The 24,833-nt window shown below is 33.0% G+C and overlaps 2 protein-coding genes across 4 annotated transcripts in view; one reads left to right on the top strand and one right to left on the bottom strand.

Annotated features, from left to right (window-relative positions):
* Positions 1 to 7,767: 7,767 nt before the first annotated feature.
* LOC124367575 (rRNA methyltransferase 3, mitochondrial) lies at positions 7,768 to 24,704 on the bottom strand. Of its 2 annotated transcripts, XM_046824514.1 has the most exons (5): positions 24,554 to 24,704; positions 18,611 to 19,064; positions 15,599 to 15,843; positions 13,375 to 13,527; positions 7,768 to 8,357 (listed from the first exon to the last, which is right to left on the bottom strand). In XM_046824514.1, the coding sequence occupies exons 2-5, from the start codon at positions 19,012 to 19,014 to the stop codon at positions 7,870 to 7,872; spliced, it is 1,290 nt and encodes a 429-aa protein (XP_046680470.1). In that variant the 5' UTR covers positions 19,015 to 19,064; positions 24,554 to 24,704; the 3' UTR covers positions 7,768 to 7,869. The 2 variants fall into 2 exon arrangements, with proteins under 2 accessions (XP_046680470.1, XP_046680471.1); XM_046824515.1 differs by lacking the exons at positions 18,611 to 19,064; positions 24,554 to 24,704 and adding an exon at positions 17,475 to 17,752.
* Positions 19,410 to 24,833, top strand: part of LOC124367577 (glyoxalase domain-containing protein 4) — a 30,175-nt gene continuing 24,751 nt past the window's right edge. The window contains exon 1 of one of the 2 annotated variants that reach the window (XM_046824517.1): positions 19,410 to 19,557. In XM_046824517.1, coding sequence (XP_046680473.1) covers positions 19,483 to 19,557 — 75 coding nt within the window. In that variant the 5' untranslated portion in view covers positions 19,410 to 19,482. The remainder of the gene's footprint in view (positions 19,558 to 24,833) is intronic. The other variant, XM_046824520.1, reaches the window with a different exon arrangement.

Below are 24,833 nucleotides of genomic sequence, written 5' to 3'. Positions count from 1 at the left end.
CACAAACGAGGTACTGCAACTAGCACTGCTTTCGGTGTAGTAATATCTAGTACCCGTAGCCATAGAAGAACAAATTAATCATGGTAAAGGTCACCATATTCATACATGGGTCAACCAAGGCTAAAGTAATTCATAATGTCATATTTCTAAGGGGACCAAACGCAAACCTGAAACTTGATTGACTTGTCCAGTGATGCAACAAGAATTTTGTCAGGAAGTTGGGGGGTTTGAGGATCCCCCCCAACTGCTTGGTCGTTAAACTGCTTGGTTGTTAAATTGTAACAACCAAGACAACATTCAGATTAATTTTACAATTATGCATCAAAACGTGCAACATTTACCCTCACGGTTGGAAATTTTAAGAATTAATTTGGACGAATTAAAGCCAGACATCATGGCAATTTCTGAGCACAAAATGAGTGAAAACGAACTAAATATATTACAAGTTCCGGGTTATAATATATGTTCTTATTATTCTAGATCTTCAGTGGGCGGAGGAGTAATGATATTATCCAAAACACATCTCAATACTAAAAAATTAATAATTCCTTCAGTTCAAAATTTGTTGATTGACAAAATATTTGAATGCTGTCTGGTTGAGGTATTACTAGAAAATTTTAACTGTGTATTATGCTGTATCTACAGATCCCCAATACCAATGTTTTTCCACAATTTTATGTCAAATTTTGAAGTTTTATGTTCTATTTTAACTAACAAATACAAAAATGTAATATTAACTGGGGACCTGAACATTAATGTTTTAAAAAGAGATAATTATTACAAAGACTTTGTGAGTGTACTTAAATCACACAATTTAGAATATAAAGTTGACTTTCCGACAAGAGTAACATTACAATCAGAGACAGCTATAGATAATATAATTAGTAATATTAAAGATTATGAACAGCAAGTAACAGCACTCATAACACACATCTCAGACCATGATGCTCAATTACTTGAGATTTTTAACTTACATATAAAAAAGAAAATTTCAAAAAAATATTGCAGGAATTTTAATCCAAATAATATTGTTACCTTTAGTAAATGTTTATCTCAGGAATCCTTTATGGAGGTATATCAGTCAACAATTAACACTAAGTATGAAACCTTTTTAAATATTTTTATGTACCATTTTTGTAATAGTTTCCCAAAACTTATGGTAGATATCAAAGATAAAAAAATTGATCAATGGATCACTGACGAAATAAAATGTAAGAAAAACGAAATCCATCAACTTGAAAAAGAATTTAGAAAAAATAAGGATGAACATTCTAAAGTTTTAATCAAACATTCCAAACAAGAATTAAAAAACTGTATAAATAGGAATAAGAAACATTTTTTTTATAATAAATTAAGTAATTCTAAAAACAAATCTAAAATGACTTGGAATCTGATTAAAACTGAGATAAATAAAGAATCAACTGCAAAGCATAATATTAACATTGAACAAGATGGAATTTTAGTAAAGAACCCTATTCAGATAGCAAATTTATTCAATGATTTCTTTGTATCAGTAGTTGAAAAATCTGTTTTACCAAAGATTCCTCAGGGTAATAGTAACTTACTGTTAGAAGACAATTTTTCAACCCAATCTAGGTTTAAGTTTAAAACCATAACAGAAGAAAATCTTAAAAAAATAGTTAACTCCTTTGAAAATAAATTTTCTGCTGGCAATGATGATATTTCCATTGATATTGTAAAAAAAGTCCTCCCTGTTATATTGAAACCCTTATTGCATGTGATAAACTCTTCTATTATCTCTGGAATATTCCCTGAATCATTAAACATTGCTAGAGTAGTTCCCATTTTTAAAAAAGGAAATCCTAATGATGTGTCATGCTATCGTCCTGTGTCATTGCTACCCATCTTTTCAAAAATACTTGAAAGAGTTGTTCACTTTCAGTTAGTAGATTATTTAGTAGAACACCAACTCCTAGATAAAGAACAACACGGTTTTCAGTCAGGTCGATCAACAATTACTGCAGGAATTGAGTTCATCCAAACAATAATCGAATCAGTTGATAAAGGGGAAAAAGTTTTAGGTGTATTTTTAGATATGACTAGAGCCTTTGACAGTGTGTCTCATAAAAAACTTTTAAAGTCATTAGAAAAACTAGGGATTACTGGAAAACAATTGGAATGGTTTGAATCTTATCTCAAAAATAGACAGCAGTATGTTGAGATTGAACATTCAATATCAGAATTTTCAGAAAAATACAATTACATCCACAAGTTCAATTCCCAGAGACGAATAATTAAACATGGTGTGCCGCAGGGGTCTGTCCTGGGACCTCTCTTGTTTCTTTGCTACTTGAAGGGTTTACCTGGAGCGATCCCTGTTGGTAGTACTATTTGTTTGTTTGCTGACGATTCGAATATAACAATATCAGGAGACACTAAAGAAAATGTTGAAGTTTCATCATTTATTACTTTGTCAATTGTCAAAGAATTTTTGGATCATAAAAATCTCCTACTAAACTCAAGTAAATCTAATTTTATATCATTTAGTACAAAACAAACAAGGAATAAAATAAACCCACAAGTAGCTATAAATAATGAAATAATAGAACAAGTTGAAGTAACAAAATTTTTAGGGCTTTTAATTGACGAAAACCTAAGTTGGGATAAGCACACTGATCATGTGGTAGGCAAAATGTCAACAGGCTTATTTGCTCTGAGACAATTGGCAAAGTACTGTAGCTTGGAAACATTAAAAATAATATATTTTTCTTTAGTTCACTCACATCTTGCTTATGGGATAAGCATATATGGAGCAACAAAAAAGGGAAATTTAGATAGAATTTTAATACAACAAAAGAAATCATTAAGAATTATGTGCAAATTAAAAAGAGAAGACTCAGTTAAACATCTTTTTGCTAATCTAAAAATATTAACTGTATATGGGCTCTATATTTTAGAAACTATGACTTACGTAAAACAGAACTTTGACCCGATTTTATCTGAAAATAATCATATTCACAACACTCGATTAAATAGACAGGTTGAAAGACATCATTTAGATTTTTTTAAGAAAAAAACTAAATATATGGGAACAAAGTTTTTGTATATGCTACCAAGGCATATTTTACTGGAAAATAATTTATCTAAATTCAAATCTAAAGCGAAAGATTATTTAATAAATTTATCTCTTTATTCGCTAGATGAATATTTTCTCAGCTAGAATTAAGCAATTCTGACCTAACTGTTGTAAGGAATCTAGGAGGGGCCATTCTATGTTTGGTATAACATAATATATTTTAATATAAATAAAATCTATATTAAAGTCCTATCTAGTATTACGTCTTGACCATTTGTAATTTGACGCTATTTATTGTACCTTTGTACATAATATGAATAAAGAATGTTTGAATCTTGAATCCTTATCCAGAAAATTGCAAGTACAAGAGTCAAAAACGAGATATCTGAACTTAAATTCAATAAGTTTTTATTTTTATACTTATATTAGTTTTTTTATTTACTGTTATGTCCACAACTTTTAGAGGATTTGATTAATGTTTTATATGTAAGTATTTATATAAATATAAAAACAACTATACATATTTGAGAAAATAAAACATTTTTATTGTTTTTATACCATCAATCATAATTACAAACCAAATTAATCATTACTCTTTGATTACATTTTAGTTCAATTGAATTTAAAAACCTGAATGAATTCTGTTAATAACTCATTGAATGAATGGAAACGGAAAAATAAATATCAAGCCTATACAACAAATTATGTTATTTCAGTCCTCTTTGTACTCATCTGCACAAGATATCCATACAAGTCTAAGCACAGTCTACTAGACCACCATCAGATTTCATGGTTCTGCTGGTATTGGTTGTGTGGTCATATCGCTTTGTCTGTCGTTATGTCAAACAATAACTCTGCTAATATTATGAATTGTCCTCTTTTATTCAGTTTGAAAAACGCACAAAATGCAGAAATTACCGGCAGCTTCTTGAAGTCGACAGTGACGAAGTAATTAATGATGTAAATGGTATAGGTTTTTTTAATGAAATAAGGACTAATGTTCATGATGAATAATAGTCTGCGTTATCATGAATGCAGTTTATTCTGGGATTTTTCCTGACAGATTTTCTGCTAAAAGGAGTAAATTCTGTGAGGTATTGTGAAACTATATTAAAGCTTGGATACACCATTTAAAACCACCTGCGAAAACTGCTCCTTAGTAGTGTCCTGCTTCATGATTTTTTTATACCGTATTCTGATGATGGAGACCAGTTGTTTCTAAATTTGACAGAGGTAAGGATACTTGATTAATTGTTCATTATAGCACTAGGTTTCAAGTTGCGGCAGGCACTTTCATTGGAAATTGTTAGACTCATCTATACCATTTTTTTTGTTCTCTTATGATAAGAAGCATAGAAATTGCACATGGTCCTACAAGGATCTTAGCACTGCTTCCAGAGTGACAGGATTTTCTGGATGGGAAAATTTGGAGGTAGGGGCCACCTCCTGCCAAGATCCATGAAGAAGAATTTAGAGTATTAATCTTAGTCATGTCTCCTTGGAAGAAGGGTAAGCCAGCTCTGAACATGCCTCTCCAGACAAAGCAGGAACGTGGTGACATACCCTTATGTCTGGGCTAGTAAGAACCTTTCACACTAAGGAGCCCCACCAACTCCAAAAGTTATCTCCCACAGTAGACTAGACCTATCGATTTACCCTTGCACCCTAGAATCTCAACATTTGCGGTTAGTGATGTGCCGTTCCTGAACATCCATAAAGTTGCCCAGATTTAAGTGACACATCATTTTTGTGCTGTATCCAGTGTAGGTTCAACTGGAAGGTATAAACCAACCAGAAGTGTACTCTCCATATCTATCCCATTCAGCGTGGGCTTAGCACCATCAGACTTTCATCTTTTTCCAAAACTTGGGGAATTTGTCGTTAGAAAAGATACCACATGGCAGAGTTTTAAATGAGGAAATCCTAAAGCTGATGCCATTGCTTAAGAAATCTTTGGATATTAATAGCAACTAAGTTTATAGATGAAAAATATTAATAGTTTAGTTTCTGATATTATTTACATTCAAAAGTTTCTCTTGCTCCAATACAAAATGCTTACTAATTAAAAATGACCATCATATATTAATAAACAATTTTAGTTCTTATATCCTTTTCACACCAAAATTGCTCATCATTTTTCAATTTTGTCTGTATTTCATGTATTTGTTCTCTCTATTTTCCATTAATTATTTTTTACATTCCATACACATGCTTTCTATAGATCTAAATCCAACTGTCTCTAGTCTATCAATCATGTTTTTCTAATTCCAGTTTTATTAAATAAAAGATATTTATTACACTTATAAATATTGCCCTTGATATAATATAGCAGTTTATTTATATTATATAAATATATTATTTTGTACATAAAATCTAATGTTACACTAAATCACACAGTAATATATTAGTTTAGTTCTACAATAAAAGGAACTCATCTTTGTATTGCTTTTAGTCTCTATTTTTAGCTGTAATGCTGTTAAGAGATAAGTGTATACATTTCTTTAAGATTTGATAAGAAAGCACTACATTGGAATTACAACTGTTAATTGCCTTCTCCTTTTCCCCTTCCCAACAATCAAAGTATAAATAACTTCAAAAACAATGAAATTCTACTGTTCTAAATCAATCTTGTAAAGCCAGCACTAAACAGAACTGATGACAGTTCTCTGTACAGTACAAACCACATTTATTTCTTTGTCTGCAGGGATATAATTAATTGCAGTATAATATTCACAACCCTTTATATTAAGAAATTTGTAATTATTTCACTTGATCTGACAATTCTAACCAGAAAATAGTATAGGGTTTTAAAATTATCATTTACATTAATATTTTTAGATGCATGGCTTAAAAGAACCATGCAGAGTACTGAAGTATTCCTAAACACAACAAACTTAAGACATATTTTCTGAAAAGAAAGCGGTTAGTAGTAAATTATGTTAATGTAAAAAAATCATAAATACAAACTAATTAGGTAATTTAAACATTATTTTGAGTTTCCACTTCAAGAAATTATTTGAGGAAATCTAGCTCATTTTCATTACTGCTTCATATACACATTTATTACACTAAATTTGAAACTTATCAATTAAATATACCAGTTGCAAATAAATCACATAGTAAAATTAAAATCAAATGAGCTGTTTCAGTATAGAAAATTGTTAGTCCGGTACCCTTAAATGCCATAATCAATGCATTTGTCTTATAAATTTACATTTTTAATCATTATATGAGAAAACTGTACATAAATTACACCTCTTTAGAGTAAAAAAGTACAAGTGAGGGTGAGTAATTAATTATATTTTATTATATGATCCTCAAGATCAGTACAGTGTCAGATACAATTACAATTAAATATAAAACCAAAACAGTATAATCAAGTCCAAGTCCATAGTGGCTGAATAGCTAAGTTGCTGTGTACCAATATTTTACATTGATATATGTATCTTGTGATTTAAGTCTCTAGGTCAGGAATTCTTGTAATGAGTAGAAGGGTCTTTCCTCAAACCATGATTTCAGCTTCCTGCATTCCATAGTCTTCAGTTTGTTTGGAAGAATGTTATGTAATCTGCATATGTAGGCTTGGTTTCAGAGAGAGCCAATCTATGTATTGGTAAAATGAAGTCCCTAGCATGCCTCGTGTTGTCTAGATTAATATATCGGTGTTGTTGCATTGCGATATTTAGCTATTATGATGCATTCCATAATGTAAAATGCTTACAGCTGTTAATATCTTCCACTCTCTGAACACTTCCCTACAGTTCTTCCTATAATCCAGGCCAGCTATAATCCTCACAGCCCTCTTCTGAAGAACGAGCACCTGCTGAAGATTTTCTTTTGTTGATCGATCCCAAACAATCCCTTACCTCAAATGGCTTTAGAATAAAGCGAAATGTGCTTTTATTGTGGCTCTATTGGTCCTAATAACTCTTGTTCTGCTGTAGGAATTAGAATATTTGGCAGAGCATTTGTAAATAAAATAAACAATACAGGGTCTAAGATCGATCTTTGTGAAACAGCACAGTTCATTGGTAGTTTGATAGTACAGATGATTTGTTATAGATTCTCACTGACATGATGGTTCAAATGATTTATTTTTTATCTACGTTTAAAACCATAAAATTATTTTGTTTTAAGATGTTGATTCGTTTAATTCAATTGATTTATATCAAAAACCTTCCTGGATGGCTGAAAATCAGTATATACACAGATTTCTATGCTCAGGACTAAAAAACTTTGTAAAGAAACACATTTTACTGACAAATTGTGATTTAAATCTTGGTGTGTGACATCAAATTCTCACTAAATAGTTTCATGATATATAAATTCTTTTGCAGTGTTGCCAACACATAAGACACATTTCCCATCAAAATAATCCTTAATTTCGTGTTTAGAGAATTTGTATTTATATTGTTTCAGTTATCTCTAATAAAATTGGATTTAAAATAGATCTACATAAAAGGTAGATTGATATGAGTTTGTTCTGATTTTGTGGACATATCCACAAACCGTTCGTGAAGATCTTAACTGGATATATTCGTAAACTGTCTGCTAAAAACAACAGTCATTAGCGGATATATCCTCATCTGCTCGTGAAGGGTTAATGAACAGTTTTGTGGGTGATAAGTAATTAATTAGATTAAGAAGAAAGATACAAAGAAAGGATAAGATACTTAGTGATTAAGAAAAATTAATTATCCAGGGAAATAAATCAAGGCTACTAAATGAAATGTTTTCTGTAGAAATATTTATTATATGCAACTTACAAAACTAACTGTGAAACAATAGTTTTGAAAATTAGTTTCAAATCTAAAGCCCACACAAGTACGTAATCAACCAATCGACCTCGAACTTCTAGATTCTTCTGGATCTCCCATCTCTTCCTCAGATTCTATCATCTGCCCGGTTATTCTGTTTGTCATTCCCGTCAAAAACTGTTTCTTGATCTCAAACAAGATAACACTGAGAGCACACCCACTGTTGAGACTTTCCACACAGTTTGACATGGGGATGGACACCCTGGACCCTTTGTGATGGGCTGCCAGGGAGAACGCATCGTAGCTCAGACCCTCCGTCTCTCCTCCAATGACCACCACTATTGAAGAGTTACTGGCATAGTCCACATCGTAATACATGTGATGAGGCAGTTTGCCACCCGCGGGATGTTTCTGTTCTGTGTTACTGTCTGCTAGAAAGACAAGGTCGGAGGGATGAAGAAATTCTTCTTTCTCCTTCCACGTCATGTCCATCAGGATCGGGATATGGAAGTGACCGCCAGCAGCCGACCTCAGAACCTTAGAGTCCCATGGGTCTGTGCAACCTGAAAACAATAATATAATAATTCAGTAAGAAAGTTCAGCTTAATAATACCCAATTTGTGTTTCTTAACTGTCAATTAGCATATATTTCCATTGATAATATCTCGAAAATCAATTAGAACTACCAACTTTTAACAAATACAGCAAGTTCCAAGTTTAATCATTAGAACTGTTAGACCAAAATTATAAAGAACTATGAAATTAATAAAATATTACTTTTAAAAATTTAATTGCACAAACATATAATTACAAGAATTGTTTTACTAAATTTAATACTCTTTTAAGACAAAAAACATAGGAGTTATCACTGCCCGATATTTTTTTTTATTTATTGAACGTAAAGTTTTTTCAATAATAACAATGTAATACAGAACTGATGCAAATGTCATCACATTTATATACTATTATATAACACTTATTACATAAAAAGCATTTTCTTAATCAACTTTAACAATAATAATAGTAAAAATCAAGTCAACAGAATATATAACAAAATTTTCATTCATTTATCAAACAAAACCAAATATTATTTTACATATAAAGCAAAATACATAGTTCAGTGGACAATTGAATCATTGAAGCAAGTGAAATAAATTACGTTTATTGTACGGTTACTAAATAAATAGATCTTCAAAATATTCCTGAAAGAGTAGTAAGATTTTTATATTGATTATACTTTTACTTTTAATTTAAATTGCTCATTAGAAATTTCTTTATAGTAATTAGGTATATTATTGTACAGTTTCAAACCCATATGTTGGGGACATTTTTAAATAACTTTAAATCATCAAAGTAGCTTAATTCGATATATGAGTTATAGTTTTTGTAATTATAATGTTTTAAAACTGATAGGTTACAAGTTATACGACGACTTAGCTGTCAGAACATGTCATTAAAAATGTAACAATTGTTGTGCATGTAAAATAAATTAAGTTTAGATCACCATAAAACTCAAATAGTCAACAAATATTACGTTTGGTACAGAAAAGGTTTTAAAAAAATGTTACAGCAAAATATTAATAACTCAAACCCCATTGTAATTGCTTCCTTTGTTATAAACTAAAGCCTACAGATTTTCTGTAAACTTCATAAACTTGGTCCACATTGATGAACTAAATATATTTATATACAATTTTATTAATATTAACACATTGGAGTCTGGCTTGCAATTTGCTGTTTTTATAGCCTGGTCTGCATAAATTCATTGGTTTTCAGATTTTTTTTTTAGAAAACTGTTAAATATTATGTATATGATATTATATTTTATTGAAAGTTCTATCTTTCCTCTTTAAATTGATATGCAAAACTGTATTCCTATAAAATCTAATTATTTTTTTTTTTAATTCCAAAAGTTTTCTTTTTTGAAGAAAAATTAAAACTCCCGCATGTCTTGTGTTACTTGAAAACTAACTTTTGAATAAATAAAACAAGTAATTTCAATGTTTTTAAAGGCATTTACTATATACATATTTACAAATAATTTTAATTGCCAAAAAAATTTCAAATGCTAAAAAAATTATTGTTGTTGTAGACAGACTGACGACGCGCCAGGCCACGTCAGTGGATAAACAAAAGCCTCAAGCGGGTATGACGTAGTAGCGCCTAGCGGAAATTTTGGGGTTTCTGAAACAACTATATTTTTTCATTGTAGATCCAAAAATGTTAACTATTTTTATCTCAGTGATGTAGGTCAGATAATGTTTTCATTGAAAACAAAAAGTCTCACAGAAATAAAACTGAATTATTATTGAATTATTTGTTTGTTCAAAATAGTTACATATATTTTTGCAAAACATTTTTAAAATGTTTACTATATAATTACACAGCTTATATGTGTTAAATAACAATTTTACACGTAAACTCGTGTTCATCTACATAAACAAAAGCTGCAAGATGTTTGGATACAGAATATTTCTTTATTCAAAAGGTTTTTATTTAATGTGAAACATTAAATAAAAAGTGAACTAAAGAATAGGCTTGTAGTTGGTGTAGAAATCCTTGAACTAAACATCTTAATATTATTTAAAAAATATTACTACTTCAGGGGAGAACCAGGGTTGTAACTTTATGGCTGGGTGCAGTGGCGGGGTTTTTATACCCCTACACATGAGATAAGTCAGTGCGTCCCCAAAGTACATCGCAGCCACCTTCTCTCTTCATGTGGTTCTGGACGTCGTTGCACGCGCACCCAGGAACTACTTGATCCACTTCTTGTCTTCTAACAAACTCCGATCAGGCTGAGCTCAACTAATGGGCTTCTTTTCTATCATCTATCACGCTCTCATTTTGTTTCAGTTTAGCCTCAGGGATCGGAAAATTTTCTCCCGAAAATATGACTTCTAATATACTTTTCTATAACTGATTTATTTTCTCTGTCTTTCCAAGCCACGGTGAAACAGCATATGCCAAGGCTGTGTGGTCAAGGGAGAATTTGATCTCTAATATGTAAACTCTGGATACCTGAAGACCTCCAGTTTAAACAGCCTTCTCCAAGGAAAGCACGCATTGCTTGGGGTGACCTTCAGATCTCCGCTACTCGTGGGAACACACTGATTATGAATAAAACAACCAAAAACCAAACCAAACCAGAGAACTCCAGTAATTCTCAAAAATTGGATGAAAGTGCACAAAAAACAGAGGAACTAGTAATGGATGTACCAGATCCTTGCTATCCCAAACAAATAGAACAGGCAAATGAAACAGGCAGACTTCCAAGCAGAAGTCCTAGATTGACTCAGTTCTGAGTCGACACTTCTGAAGAGGCCATACTGGAAGACGACCACCAAAGGGTACAGGGAGCACAGGTCGGAAGGCTAGCCCCAGGAATCCCTAAACTGGGTGTCAACTTCCACGGCATAGTCGAATCAGGGACACCGTCAAAGAAAAGGAAGGCCTAGTCAGCATCTTGATGGATATGAAGGAGCTTTCGACCGAGTAGCACATCAATCCATGGAAGCAGCTCTGGAACGGTTTGAAGTTCCTCCAGATGCTATCAAGTGGATAGTAGTTCTCCTAAAAAGTCGACAAGTAACAGCAAAGTTCGGGGATGAATCAGCCACAATCACGGCCCGGTAAGGTTGCCCGCAGGGAGGAATTCTCTCTCCCCTTTTTGAGCAATGGTGGTTGACGACCTTTTAATAAAAGCAGAAGAAAGGGGAATAAGTCTACAATGCTATGCTGACGTCATGGTGCTCATGGTCAAGAGAAAAATAAAGACACTCTGGAGTACCTCACTCAAGAAGCCCTAAACTTTATAAGCAACTTTCATGGCTTCATGGGCAAGGTCACGGATTAATCCATCAAAAACAAGTATAATAACCTTTACCATGAAAAGAAAGTTCCAGCTTGTATAACCTGTTATGGAAGGTTTCAGTATAAAACATTCTGATGCAGTCAAGTATCTAGGAGTAGTTCTAAATAAAAGGCTAACTTTGAACCCACATATCAGAAACATATTATCCAAAGTGACAAAGGCCTTCAGGGCTTGTAAAAGATTGAGACTGAAACCCAAAATGATTTATTGGACTGACAAAGTCATAATAAAACCAATGGTCACATATACTGCTTTAGTGTGGTGGCCGAAAGTAGAACAAAACATAGCTGCCAAGAGACTACAGATTCTTCAAAGGTTAGCTTGTGTAAGCATCACAGGGACAATGAGCTCCTGTCCAACTCTGGCACTTGAAGCGGTTCTGGTTACAGGAGGAAGAAGAAAGCCACATTAAGTGCAATGAAGCTTCTGAGTCAAAGAAGTGATTAATCCTACCTACTCAGTAGGGCACATGAAAATAACTCAGGAATTTCCTGAGGCTGAAATGATAACCTATGTTTCAGAAAGAATGGTTAAGAAATACTCCTTTGAAAAACCATAACTAGTCTCAATTAAAGATCGGGAAAAATGGAGAAATAATGAAGCCTACCCTACTAAAGGAGTCCAGAAGTTTTACAAAGATGGATCACGCCTTAACTCTAGGGCAGGATTTGGTATATACAGACCAGGAGTAAACTTAGCAGTGCCTCTGGCAAAAATATGCCATGCCAATAGAATCATGAGCCAGAAGACTCATACAAATGAGGCCAAAAGGAGCAGAATACTTAATCCTCTCTGATAGCCATGCTACACTTAAGGCACTTGATGCCTACTTGTTTAACTTAGTATGAGAATGTAAGATTGTTCTAATGGAACTGGCAAATAAGAACAGAGTTACACTTGGGTGGGTGCCAGGCCACAAGAGCATTAATTGAAAATAAAAAGCTGATAATAGGTACTTGCCAAAATAGGTACAGAATCCCTTATGAAAGGGTCTGTTCTAAGCTGCGGAGTAGCTTACTCCTACAGCAAAGCTCTTGTAAAAGACTGGGAAAAAGAGGTCTAGATCCTTAAACTGGAGTAGGGCCTCAGGAATAAGACGATCTAATATGTATATCTCTCCTTATGCTAAAGGGTGGGAATCTCTCCTAGAACAAAGTAAGAAGGATAAAGATTGATATTAGATACAGAATATACAGAACATGGCCCCCTTAGGAAACATCTGATGAAGATGGGACTTAATCAGACTGATGAAAGCAGATTCTACAGAGAAGCAGAAGAATCAGCGGAACGACTATGGCTAAACTATCCTGCCATATTTAAAAGTAGAAACAAATTCCTAGAAGAGTATCTTCTCAGCCCCAAGGATATTAGAGAATAGGAGCCCTCAAATTTGATTGGCTTCTGTAAAAGCCTCAGATTCTGAGGGCATATACATAAGTTAGGGGGATGCAAAGGTCTTTTTAGGATTACGTGCGGAGGCGACAGTCTCTTTTCCTTGAGACAAAAAAAACTTTATGCCTGGAAGTCTAAATGCACCAATCTTTTCATTTTTCTTTCTGTTTTAACCACCAGAGCTGATTCTCATGAGAACCAAACCTTTGACTTCTTCAAGAATGTTAACTATTTCACTCTTCATTTTACTGAACTGTTTGCAAATCTCTATTGGATATGAAACAAAACTACCATCACAAGTCTCTGAAGCTGACCTTTCATGAGGATGACTTGAGTACAGCCCACACTAGCAGCCACTCGGATGATGGATCCCATGTTGCCGGGGTCTCGCACATTGTCGCACAACACTTTCACAGGAATTGTGTCCGAAGTGTTGATGTCCTCCTCCTTCGGGATTCCATAGAAACCTAATCCAACAAATAACAGAGGGAAATGATTTACTGGAATAAGTTTTACTTAAATGGTTACAAGAACAAAACAATGAAATTTGCTACCATCCATGGATTCAAACACAAATAAATATTACGAGAGTTGTTCATTATTATTTGATTGGTTTTAATGTTTCTGAACAGCATAAATACATTTTACATTGTTAAAACCTGAGTGTTTAAATTGAGCCAACTTTGAATATTAAGCTTGGTACTTTGGGATTATACCGACCACACCCAGACATGAATCGTTATTTCACATTTCGTTTCTACTGATTACTAGATTAGCGTAGAACAATATTTCGTCAATATAAAACAGGAATTGTCTTATCGCAAACACCTCCCCATCCTCAGACAGAGGTCAAAGTCGAGCGTCTAGTAGATAACGTGATTGCAGAGTCTCGCCGCCCGTTCAGCTGGTGCATCGCTTTGTTGTACTTCCGTGTTTTACCTCTACATTTCTCCAAACACAAAAATTCAACAAAAACAAACATTTACCAAACTAAACTTTTTATTAAAAAAACACTCAAAACTTGTTTTTATTCTTGATCACATTCCGCCACCCAAAATGCGAGTGCCTCCGGCCATCAGCGCGGGCTTCGACAGCACCTTCGGTGCTGCCCCGCGCTGATGTCGACGAAAGAAAAACATCCCTCGAGATAGTACCTATCAGTAAAATATCAAATTCTAGAGGGGCTAATCAGAAATATAAATTGAATTGTAATGGAAAGGCAATGATGTACCGTGCAAATCACGTGATGCCGCGCGGCCTGCCGTAATCAGGATTCTCGAGAAAGATAAGATAACAGCGACAACAATACCGATCACAATACCTGGAAATGCTTGTAAGTTTGTAATTTTGTAATTGAAGAGTTGTTTTTTCGTTCTATCATGTTTGTTTCTATAAATTTCTATTTTTGTGTTCTTCATACTGGTGTGGTCGGTATAATCCCAAAGTACCTTAAGCTTTTACTGAATTTATTTATTTATTAAAAATTGAATCAGGAAATGTACAATCAATTTAGAAGAAATTCGTATTATGTATTTTAAGTTCATTCACTTTGTTTTGCTAATGTTATAAGAAATTAACTTGTGTCTATAACCCTAAACAATTGCTTTGTCCCGGTTTATAAAACTGTCAACTACATATTCAAGTTCTTGATCGAAGAAAATGATCCAGTGAAACCAAACCAAGGAAAATGTTCAAAGATTTAAATCAAGTTCTTAATTATCAAGAACAAGTCTCACTTTGATAGTAAAATTACCATTGATATCAAAGACCAAAATCTTAGAGACAGGGCCCCAACACAAATCTCTTAAAACCCTAGCTTTCACCATAAGCTCCCTACCAATAAAATCTGACTAAATAGTATGGTTTGACAATACATGTCAAAAAATCTCTCAGATTTGAATATACACTAATCAAAACAAGCCAAAAAAATTAAGAACTTACTTGAACAGAAATAACAAGTCATATAAAAGACACATCTTTCATCTGATATTAGCTTTATTACAGTTAGTCTTGATTAATTCGGCGATGAAGACTTTAAAACGAACTCTGCATCGTTTCATCACTAGATGTGCATATTAAGTGTCAGTGATGTACACTTTGTTGCTCTGCTGTGCGATCATGTGTAAAACATTGTAGTGCACTCAATTGTGCACCTGGTAAGATAATGAGAATCCTCTAGAATACACCAGATAGCTGGTGGGTAACCAGACAGAGATCCTTTGTAGCCTATATGTGTCCGATGTCAAAACAATGCAAAGAGTTCGTTTTGCGAGTCTTTTTCACCAACTTTTTATGGATCTCTTCAGACAGACATAGACTCTAGATTCCAGGAGTCAATGTGTACCAGGGTCAGATTACAGATGCTGGACTAGGTGGAAAGTGAAATGGAGCTTAACTCAATATTCACAGTTGTTACTATCTGAACCTTGACAGATGGTTGAAATTATTTAGCACCAAAAAGAGAGAGTGAGGTTTGGGTAGCTGAAAAAGTTTCTTAAATAAGATTAACTAAAATACAAATAACTTTCAATTACTTACCTATTATTCCTGGAGGCATGTCAAGTTTTGACCACAATTTGACAGTTTTATAAGGCAGCTTAAACAGTGGTATGTTTAAACCAGATGGCAAATTTAGTTCTTGAAGGTAGTTTTTCTGTGTGAAAAATATTTTCTTTGGCACCAATCCCGCTTTTAAAGCATCGTTATTGAGTCGTTTGCCTTCCAGCATCATTAGGTCATGTTTTCTTCGCATGTTCCGGTTCCCGACATGGGTCATCATCTTGCTATCATGGCATAAGTATTTTGTTATAGTGAAAATATTATACCAATGAATATAGGAATCAGGGAACAAAAAGCTTATTAAAACAAGGATATAGTGTTTTTTTTATAAAGTAAGATCATATTTAGTGAAAGAAAAATTATAAATAATGAAATATAATATACTACTTTAGATCAATTCTATGTATTTTAAACTTAAGCTTGATATTTGTAGTTAATTAAATGGACTTACTTAAGATTGTCTAATATTTTTAATTTTAATTTCTAAATTTATATTGTTCATAATGACTTTCAATTGTCTGTATTTTTAAAGCAACAATACTCTGCCAAAAACATGACATGATTTGTAAAGTTTAGAATGCAACACCATTATGTATATTTTCTTTCTCATTTGAGTTATGGAATAACGCTTTGAAGAAATAGTACGAACTCATAAAGTGTTTTCATCTGCAGGAAAAAGCATTAAGAGTTATAAAAAATGTTTCAGACCATGAATGTTTCTACATTTTTAAAGACGTAAATATTTTTACCATTTCCAGTGTATTTATCTATTGTTGCCTCATTCAAGTAAAAGAAAACTTAAGACATCTTTACAGTTAGACAAGAAATTCATTTGCATAGAACTTGAAAAAATATTTGCTTGTAATAACCTCTATTCGGTTGGAGAAAACAACAGTTTTTACGTCTCTTATGAGATTTAAAACTAGACTAGAGATATGGCTGAAAGCTCATGCTTTCTATTCCATTAATGATTATTTGATCTGTAACATTAGTTTCTTAAAGTTTTAATATTTTTATTGCACCGAGTTACTGTTATCTGTACATATTGCTTGATTGTCTATTTTTATTTATATATCTATATACAATTTTAAACTAAATGTGAGCATGATGAATAGTGTATGTGGTGTTTTGTATGTGTTAATTTTATAAGTCAAGTACTGTTGGTATGTGGACATATTATATACAATAATGGAATACTTTATACTGTATTAAGTATGTCGATTTAACCTTCTGTAAATGTCTAATCCATAGTTTTTGAGCACGATGGCTGTGACAATGAGTCAACGTTCGACTGACATCTGCTGTACTCAGTGTTTTTTCTTTTTTGTCTTTGAATAATTTTTTTTGACTCCTTCACATCTACGTTACCAATTTTGCCTAAACTATGTTTTCTTTGAAGGTACAAAAACTTAAGTTCAATGACTGGTACTTTTTTTGACTTCTCACATGTACAAACAATCGATACCGGACACTCACACAAGTCAACGGCCTTTCGGCAATTGCAATCTAATGTTATTGTGCATTTGCATGCGGAGATATCAAACAGTCGCAAAGACTTTTGCTTGATTTCTTCAACTTTTTTTTTGAACGAGTCTTTTTCCTTATCTCGTTTGTAGGACTTCATAAGACCTCTGTAACTGTTATTGTAGGCATTGATCATTTGAACAATTCTGTAAAGGGAGACTGTTGGTATTGAGGATTTATCAAATAATTGCTTAACTTTCGGTGCAACAATATTAGAAATTTGTGAAAAACTGTTGTTGTTCAACAATTTGTTGTTGGTTTCCACAGCTAAATTGTAATGTTCAAGAAAGAAGCACTTTAAAACGTCTTCATAGGAAGGCAGTTTACTTACAGGTAGTTCCTTTGGGTAACCGAATATCGGACAATAAAACTCACTACGCGTAATTTTCTTGGACAAAGCCATGACACTCAACACACACTCAACTAAGTAACACAAAAGAAGCTTTGACAGTTGACACTGACAAAAGCTGCCGAGTCACTGACGCGAGCTCACAAAATGGCGAAGCAAGCGTACACAACGCAAGGAATTGTGGGTTGGGTACGAGTGGTGGGGGACACGGTACAGTCACATACAAAACGAATCATTCCGCGCGGGACGGCAGTGTTGTAAACTGCGCCTTTTAGCGTAATTATCCGTTATTTAAAGCTGTTTGCGCTACCGTAAACATTGTTTTTTTAACTGGTTCATTGTGTATTTCTGTTTTCTAAGTCAAATTATACAGTTTTTTTCACTATAGCGATTATTTAAAGTTTTTACACCGGAGAAAAAATTATAGAAATCCAAGTTTTTTTTCAAAAAACGAACTATTTTAATTGCATTGCGCTACCGTGATATTGAAAAAATAATGTTTTTCCCAGTTGCATTTTATTTATGAAGTATATATGCAAGTTTTCCGCGGTATAGCACTTGAAAAAAAAAATAATTTTTTTTTTCAGCCCACCCTAATGTCTAAAGACAAAACATTTTGAAGTTTACATTTAGACAAAGGGTTTTAAAAGTCCTTGTGAGGTGTCATGAGTTGTGCCCTAAATATTTCCCAGTTCCACATGCTGTCACTTACAATTTCTAACAAAGCATTGCATTACTCCCACAACATACTACGCTAAGCTGTCCACAGACCAATAAGCACACTCGACAAATTAAACCAAATACTTTAACTTAAAAAATTTACATGCTTTCCAATATTGCAGGTAAATTTAAATTTTTCAAGCTTGACAATACTTTTAATCTTGGAACATTTTAAAAATAATCCTGAATTTAGTGCAGCTACAAGCACCTAAAGTCCCCTTTTTAGTTATGGGATTTAACTTGGGTTTTATTATTTAGCTACACAAAAATAGTTTGATTATTATTCGTAATTGAAAGACTGGCAGAAAGATTAACACAATTTTTTGGTTACCACATATGAGGTGGAAGTGTTTAAAAATCCGACACTTTAGTAAAAACAATGAAATATGTATTTTTACCTGAAAGTGAAATCATGTTCTTCTAGCACCACATAGTCGGTACCTTCTGCAGAGTGCACGGTCTTCCAAGGTGGATAGAGTTGTTTTTCTTTCACTTTTTCAAAACCCTTCTTGGGATTTTTGTCAGCTCCTTTATCTAGCCCACCTTTGTGCTGCTGGGAAGAATCTTTATCTTGGTTGTCAGTATTACCAAATTCTGATTTAAAAAATTCATCAGTGTCAACGCCAGCCGATGAAATTTCATCTGTTGTAAAAACCTTTGAGGGTTTTCTTGCAGACCATCTTGCGAAATTTCTTGGTTTTACATCTTTAGCCAGTACAGGAGTAGCTCGTAAAATATTTTCATTCACCAAAATCACAACAGACAAACGAAAAATGGGCTTGGATAAAAGCTTTGTAAACATTGTTTGAAGACTCTAAATCATCAGAGGGACGAGAATTAACAGCAATCGTCCTGTAAAAAGTTTATCATGTTACACATTGATCTTTTTATAACTAGAGAAAGAAACATTTTTCTTTGTAACTTACCACTCTTCCTTGTCTCTATTTGGTTTAGTTTTTTTGTGTAATACAAGTATGAAAAATTGTTTATTAATAATTTAAAGCTTAGATATGATAGTACATATTGTATGGCTAAAGTTAGGCTATTGTAATTACTACGCTGCTCAAACGTTGTTTAAATAAAGTTATGTTTTTTATGTAATCTGAAACAAATACATTCATTTTACATATACAATTATAGCTTCACTATTATACGATTTTAAAAGCATAAAACTTAATTCAGTTTGACATTATCACTCAAAATTAGTTCAAAGTAAAACCATGTTCAGAAATAAATTGAAAATTAAAATGATGTATTTTGTTATTAACTAATGGCAGCCAGAACAGTGACATACGTGTCTTCTTTGTTTCACAAGCAGTCATGTTTATCCTTGAAAATACATAAAGTAAGTAAATGTTGTTTTGAAATATAATTTGTCAACTATATTAATATTTATAAATTAATTTCTAAAATTGAAAACTAGCAAAACCATATTGTTCTTTGAAATATCTATTACGTTATTTGATCTGACATTTTGCTTCCAGTCTTTTGGATGGTCATGAATATCGATGATTCAAATCATTCGATAATCATAATCCGATTGTGTTGGTGACCGTTTATTATACTGCAGCCATATAAAGAAAATCTCTACATTGGGGAATTACTCCTTCATGTGGGTATTTTTATTTGGTCTCTCCTCTCTTTTTCGGCTGCAGTATAATAAGAGGCCACCACCACAATAGAATCATATTTATGATTATCTAAATCTTAACATGAATTCCATTATATAAAGACTATCTATGTTATGTGTATCTATAAAATTTAACAAACAAAACAGTTTAACATTTAGTTACTTTTTACTGTTTTTAAGGATATACTATGATTCTATTGGGGTAGGGTACGATAAGCGGACCCGGTTGTTTATATCGAAATTAGCAAACGATATTACTTAATCACAACCATCGATATAATCAATCGATACTGATTAATTATTTTGAACAATTAAGTTTAAAAATCTATATCAACAGCTGTAAACACTTTCAAATAATACACGTACAGTAATTTCAATTTTACATTTAGTAACATTTATTATTAAAAATGGCAGTCAATTTTAGAAAACTACACGACATTGCTTTGAAAGATGATAAAACGTGTTTTTAATGGCTTCAATATGTTGGACTCGTACCGAATAATCAACCCATTAAGGTAAATGTACCAAAAGCTGACAAATTTAATTTCTCTTTTAAATAATAAGGCCTACTGTGCAGCATATTCTGTGACTATGACATGAAAAAAAACCTTGGTTATTCGTGTTTTTTTTTATTACCGTCAATCAGCTGTTCATTGTTTCTTGTTGGAATGGAGGGAAACTCAGAAGAGCTCTACAGGTAGGAGTGTCTTTGAAGGATTTCTGCTACAGTTTTTGCTAATGAGGTAAGTGTGAATTTCTCATTTTTATTGTAATAATTTGTATGCACTTAGTGTTTTAACTAAAGTGGGAGTAAAACATATACTAATGATTACTTTATTAACAATATTTGTAAGTTTATAGTCCTACATTTTTTATTTTAAGAGGTGTCAGGCATCGGTACACAATATATGTGATGTTTCTAAAGCTGACGGGGGGGGTGTTATCTTTAGGAACATGTAAGTTTTTTTTACTTCACATTTTCATTGACATAAGGTCTGATTTAATACAAACTGTCCATTGGTTGTGGCTCTAAATAACTCTCAAATGGTTGGGACCAAAGGCTGACATCCATATGTACCTATGTCAGCTTTAGGCAAATCTGGTGTCAGGTTTAGGAAAAACAAAATGTTTTTTTACTAAACAGTTCCTAATAACTTAATTGAATATTAGTATTAAAACTTAAGCTATAGCAGACTTTCTTAGTTTTGATATTTAAAATTTGATATTTTTTAAAGATTTTTTTTACAGAAATAAGTTTTATCAGGGTATGTTTCTGCCTGCAATAAAAATTGTCAAATTCTTTGCTCTAATTCAATATTTTATTATTGAGCACTACTAAACTTAAATTCAAAATTTGACTTTCAAGTGGTATTTAAAGTTTGAAATTGATATACCATAAAGTTAGGTCTCCATTTATTTGTTCTGTTTCAGGTTGAAATGGCACCAAAGAAGATTTTGCAATATTCAGAGGAGCAAATGTGGAAGGCTGTTGAAGATGTTCAAAGAGGTCTTTCAAAATCACAAGCAGCAAAAATCAATAACGTTCCACGACCTACACTGATAAGTAAACTGAAAGGGCAATCACCTTTATCCTGCCGGATGGGCAGAAGTTCTATTTTACATAAGGAAGAAGAATATTTACTTGTAGATTGGATTTTTAGTATGGCAAAATCGGGGTTCCCGATCACAAAGGAGCAATTGATTGACAGTGTTCAACGCATTTTAGTTGAACTGAAGAGAGAAAATCCATTTACTAATGGAAGACCTGGCCGTAAATGGTACAATGGATTTTTGTCACAGAATCCACAACTTGCCGAAAGAATGGCTCAAAATCTCACTAAGAGTAGAGCTGATGTTACAGATGCAAATATTAAAGCATGGTTTGCCGAAGTGTATGACTACCTAAAAAACAATAACATGGAAAGTGTACTAGAACATCCTGAATGTATTTTCAATGCAGATGAGCCTGCTTTTTTTTAAATCCTGCTGGCAATAAAGTGCTTGTAGAAAAGGGACAAAAGAGTGTGTGTATCAACGTGTCAACAGTGATGAGAAAGAGTGCATAACGGCTCTTGTCATGGGCAGTGCTTCTGGTGTTGTTGGTCCAACAATGGTGGTTCACAGTTATGCAAGAATTCCTGCAGACATCGCAGACAGCACATCTCCTGATTGGGCACTAGGTAAATCAGAGTCAGGATGGATGACAGGAGAAATCTTTTATGAGTACATAACCAATATCTTCCATCCTTGGCTTGACAATAACAACATATCAAGACCTGTCATACTCTTCATTGATGGGCACACTTCTCATCTCACACTCCACACTAGTCAACTCTGTGCCGACAATAACATTATTCTTGTATCTCTGCTTCCCAATGCTACTCACTTGTTGCAGCCAATGGACGTAGCCGTTTTCAGAACCTTGAAATCTGGGTGGAAAGAAGCTGTTAAAAACTGGAGAATTGAAAACATGAGTAACCCTGTTCTCAAAAAAAGACATTTCAGTCCTTTGCTGAAAAAATGCATTGATGACAGAGTGAGGGGTGAAGTTTTACAGAATGGATTTAGAAAATGTGGACTTCATCCTTGGGATGCTAGTGCTGTTGATTATTCAAAGATCGAGAAGGCTAAAATTACAACAAATCAACAAAGAGAAACTCAGCACACAAGAGAATTGTTTCCAACAGAAAAGAAGCTAGATCTAAAAAATGGATTGGAAGTATTAGAACACTACATAGGGTATGAAAAGGTACAGGCATTCAAGATGTGTGATGAATGGATCGGACAAGAAAAGGATTTATCATTGTTTAACATTTGGAAGCAAATAAACAATGAACAAATTCATATTGACTTGCCAACAACAACAAACATCACAGCTGAGTTACACAAAGGTGAGACAACTGAAGAAATACTTGTTCAAGACATAAATGAAAACCACGATGATTCACAAATGAGCAATCACGAGACAGCGTACTTAGAAATCTCTGACGCCAAGCCACAAGTAGAAAACAAAAATTTAGAAGAGGTTACCATTGAAAATGAAAACGTAGACATCACAGTAGTTGAAGACATAGAGAGTGTTAACACTATTTTAAAAGAAGGAGGCATCCTCCTTTATACTGAACCATCAACCTCAACTGGGACAAATGAAAATGATGTGGTTCGCCAAGACAATTCAAACCCAAGTCTGAGTACGCCACAAAAAGAAAATCAAGTTTTGCTACCATCTGGGGAATTAATTCCCTCTCCATTCAAAAAAACATTGTTTTGGCCAGAACCAAGTAAAGAGGTCAATAAAGTAAGAAGAAAGGAAAAGATCCCGAGTGTTGCCACCTCGTCACAATGGGTTGCATATCACAAAAAAAAAGAAGACAAGAAAAAGGATGAAGAAAGAAAGAATGCTGAAAAGGCAAATTAAAAAAGAAGACAATGAAAGAAAAACCACAACAAAGAAATCCAAAGTGACAGACTACATCTGCATGAAATGCAATGCTTCTTGGAATAATGAAAAGAAACAAAATATTAAAAACACATGGATAGATTGTGACTCGTGCAACAAAAGTGTACATTTAAAATGTTTTTCGAAGAATCATCTTTCCAAATTCAACCTGGATGATCCCTCTTACGGTGATTCTGACTGTGACTTCTTGTGTGAGAATTGTGATGAGGATGAAGAATTATAAACTTTGTGTGATAAATTAGAGCCTCCGTCAAATTACAAGTCATACCCACATAGGCTATTTATTTCCTACTATGGTCCTTATTAAAATATAATTGACACTACTAATATTATTAACAGCTTTTGTATATAGTTTTTTTATCTTTTAATTTTGTTTAGTTGTGCTTAAAACTTGAGTAATAAAACCATTAGTGTCAGCTTTCAGTACAGATACCTGTTAACTTTTGGTATGCATACAAAATTCAGATGTCAGGTTTAGGAACATTGACATGTTATTTGTTTTTAATTATTATTATAGTAAAATTTGAAAAAATGTACATAAGGTGACTTTATTTAACACCCTAAATAACCAAGTGTTCTTTTAAATCCATTAATATTAACCTATCTTAATTTCAACATAAAAATTGAATTTTCTTTTGGTTGCAAGGTTCTTGTACTGTCAGCTTTTGGTACATTTACCTTATGTGAAACTTGTGGGAAAGAAACAACTGTAACTGTGAGAGGAGCAAATATGGTCGTCTTCAGTTTTCATAATTTTGATTACAATAATTTTTTAATCACTGTAACATAAATATTAAATTCATATTTAAATTTAAAACTTATTGAGGACTATAGATAATTTAATATCGATTGATAGTCTAGGATTTGAGATGTGAATATTAGGTATTGATGATTACATTCTTCGATATAAATAAAACCGGGTCTGCTTATTGTACCCTACCCTTCTATTGTTGTGATGGCCTCTTATTATACTGCAGCCGAAAAAGAGAGGAAAGAACAAATAAAAATACCCACATAAAGGAGTAATTCCCCAATGTAGAGATTTTCTTTATATGGCTGCAGTATAATAAACAGTATTGTATGGCTGGAGTTATATAAGACATATACCTCCAAAAATATAAACAAATCATACGAAATGGGACTTGTAAACATTAACCTTAATTTCACACATGGGTTTCAATATTCACTCATCAAAATAACCTTAAACTAAAGAGGTTTGGGTAACATTATGCGTTATATCTAGTTTTTTACCATTAGAACTTGAACTCTTTTCTTATTTCGGCGGACGTTTACAGTTTGTTGAAACCTTTTCTTGCTTTTATAACTACAACACAATAATTACTGTATTCAGCGTCCTCTTCACAAATCAAAATTAGATTCTAGTAATTCTAGAGCATCGTCTGCAATGCTGTGGCAACAGCTGTTTGTAATTAACTCATGCTTCAACGAAACAATACAGATGATTAGACTTTTTTTGATTGAAAGTACTCAGTGACAGTGTAAGTGAGCTTTGGTGAGTTTTACTTGACTT

This window comes from Homalodisca vitripennis, chromosome 8 (assembly GCF_021130785.1).
Source record: "Homalodisca vitripennis isolate AUS2020 chromosome 8, UT_GWSS_2.1, whole genome shotgun sequence".
Lineage (NCBI taxonomy): Eukaryota > Metazoa > Arthropoda > Insecta > Hemiptera > Cicadellidae > Homalodisca > Homalodisca vitripennis.
The sequence above is the reverse complement of the archived record's forward strand: the minus strand, read 5'-3'. Positions and strand labels throughout refer to the sequence as shown.

Excerpts from the sequence above, each read along its gene's own strand:
- LOC124367575 (XM_046824514.1), bottom strand. The coding sequence starts at position 19,014 with ATGTTTACAAAGCTTTTATCCAAGCCCATTTTTCGTTTGTCTGTTGTG. Across the intron at positions 15,844-18,610 it reads GAACATGATTTCACTTTCAG|CAAGATGATGACCCATGTCG; the intron begins GTAAAAATACAT and ends ATGCCATGATAG. Across the intron at positions 13,528-15,598 it reads CATGCCTCCAGGAATAATAG|GTTTCTATGGAATCCCGAAG; the intron begins GTAAGTAATTGA and ends TTGTTGGATTAG.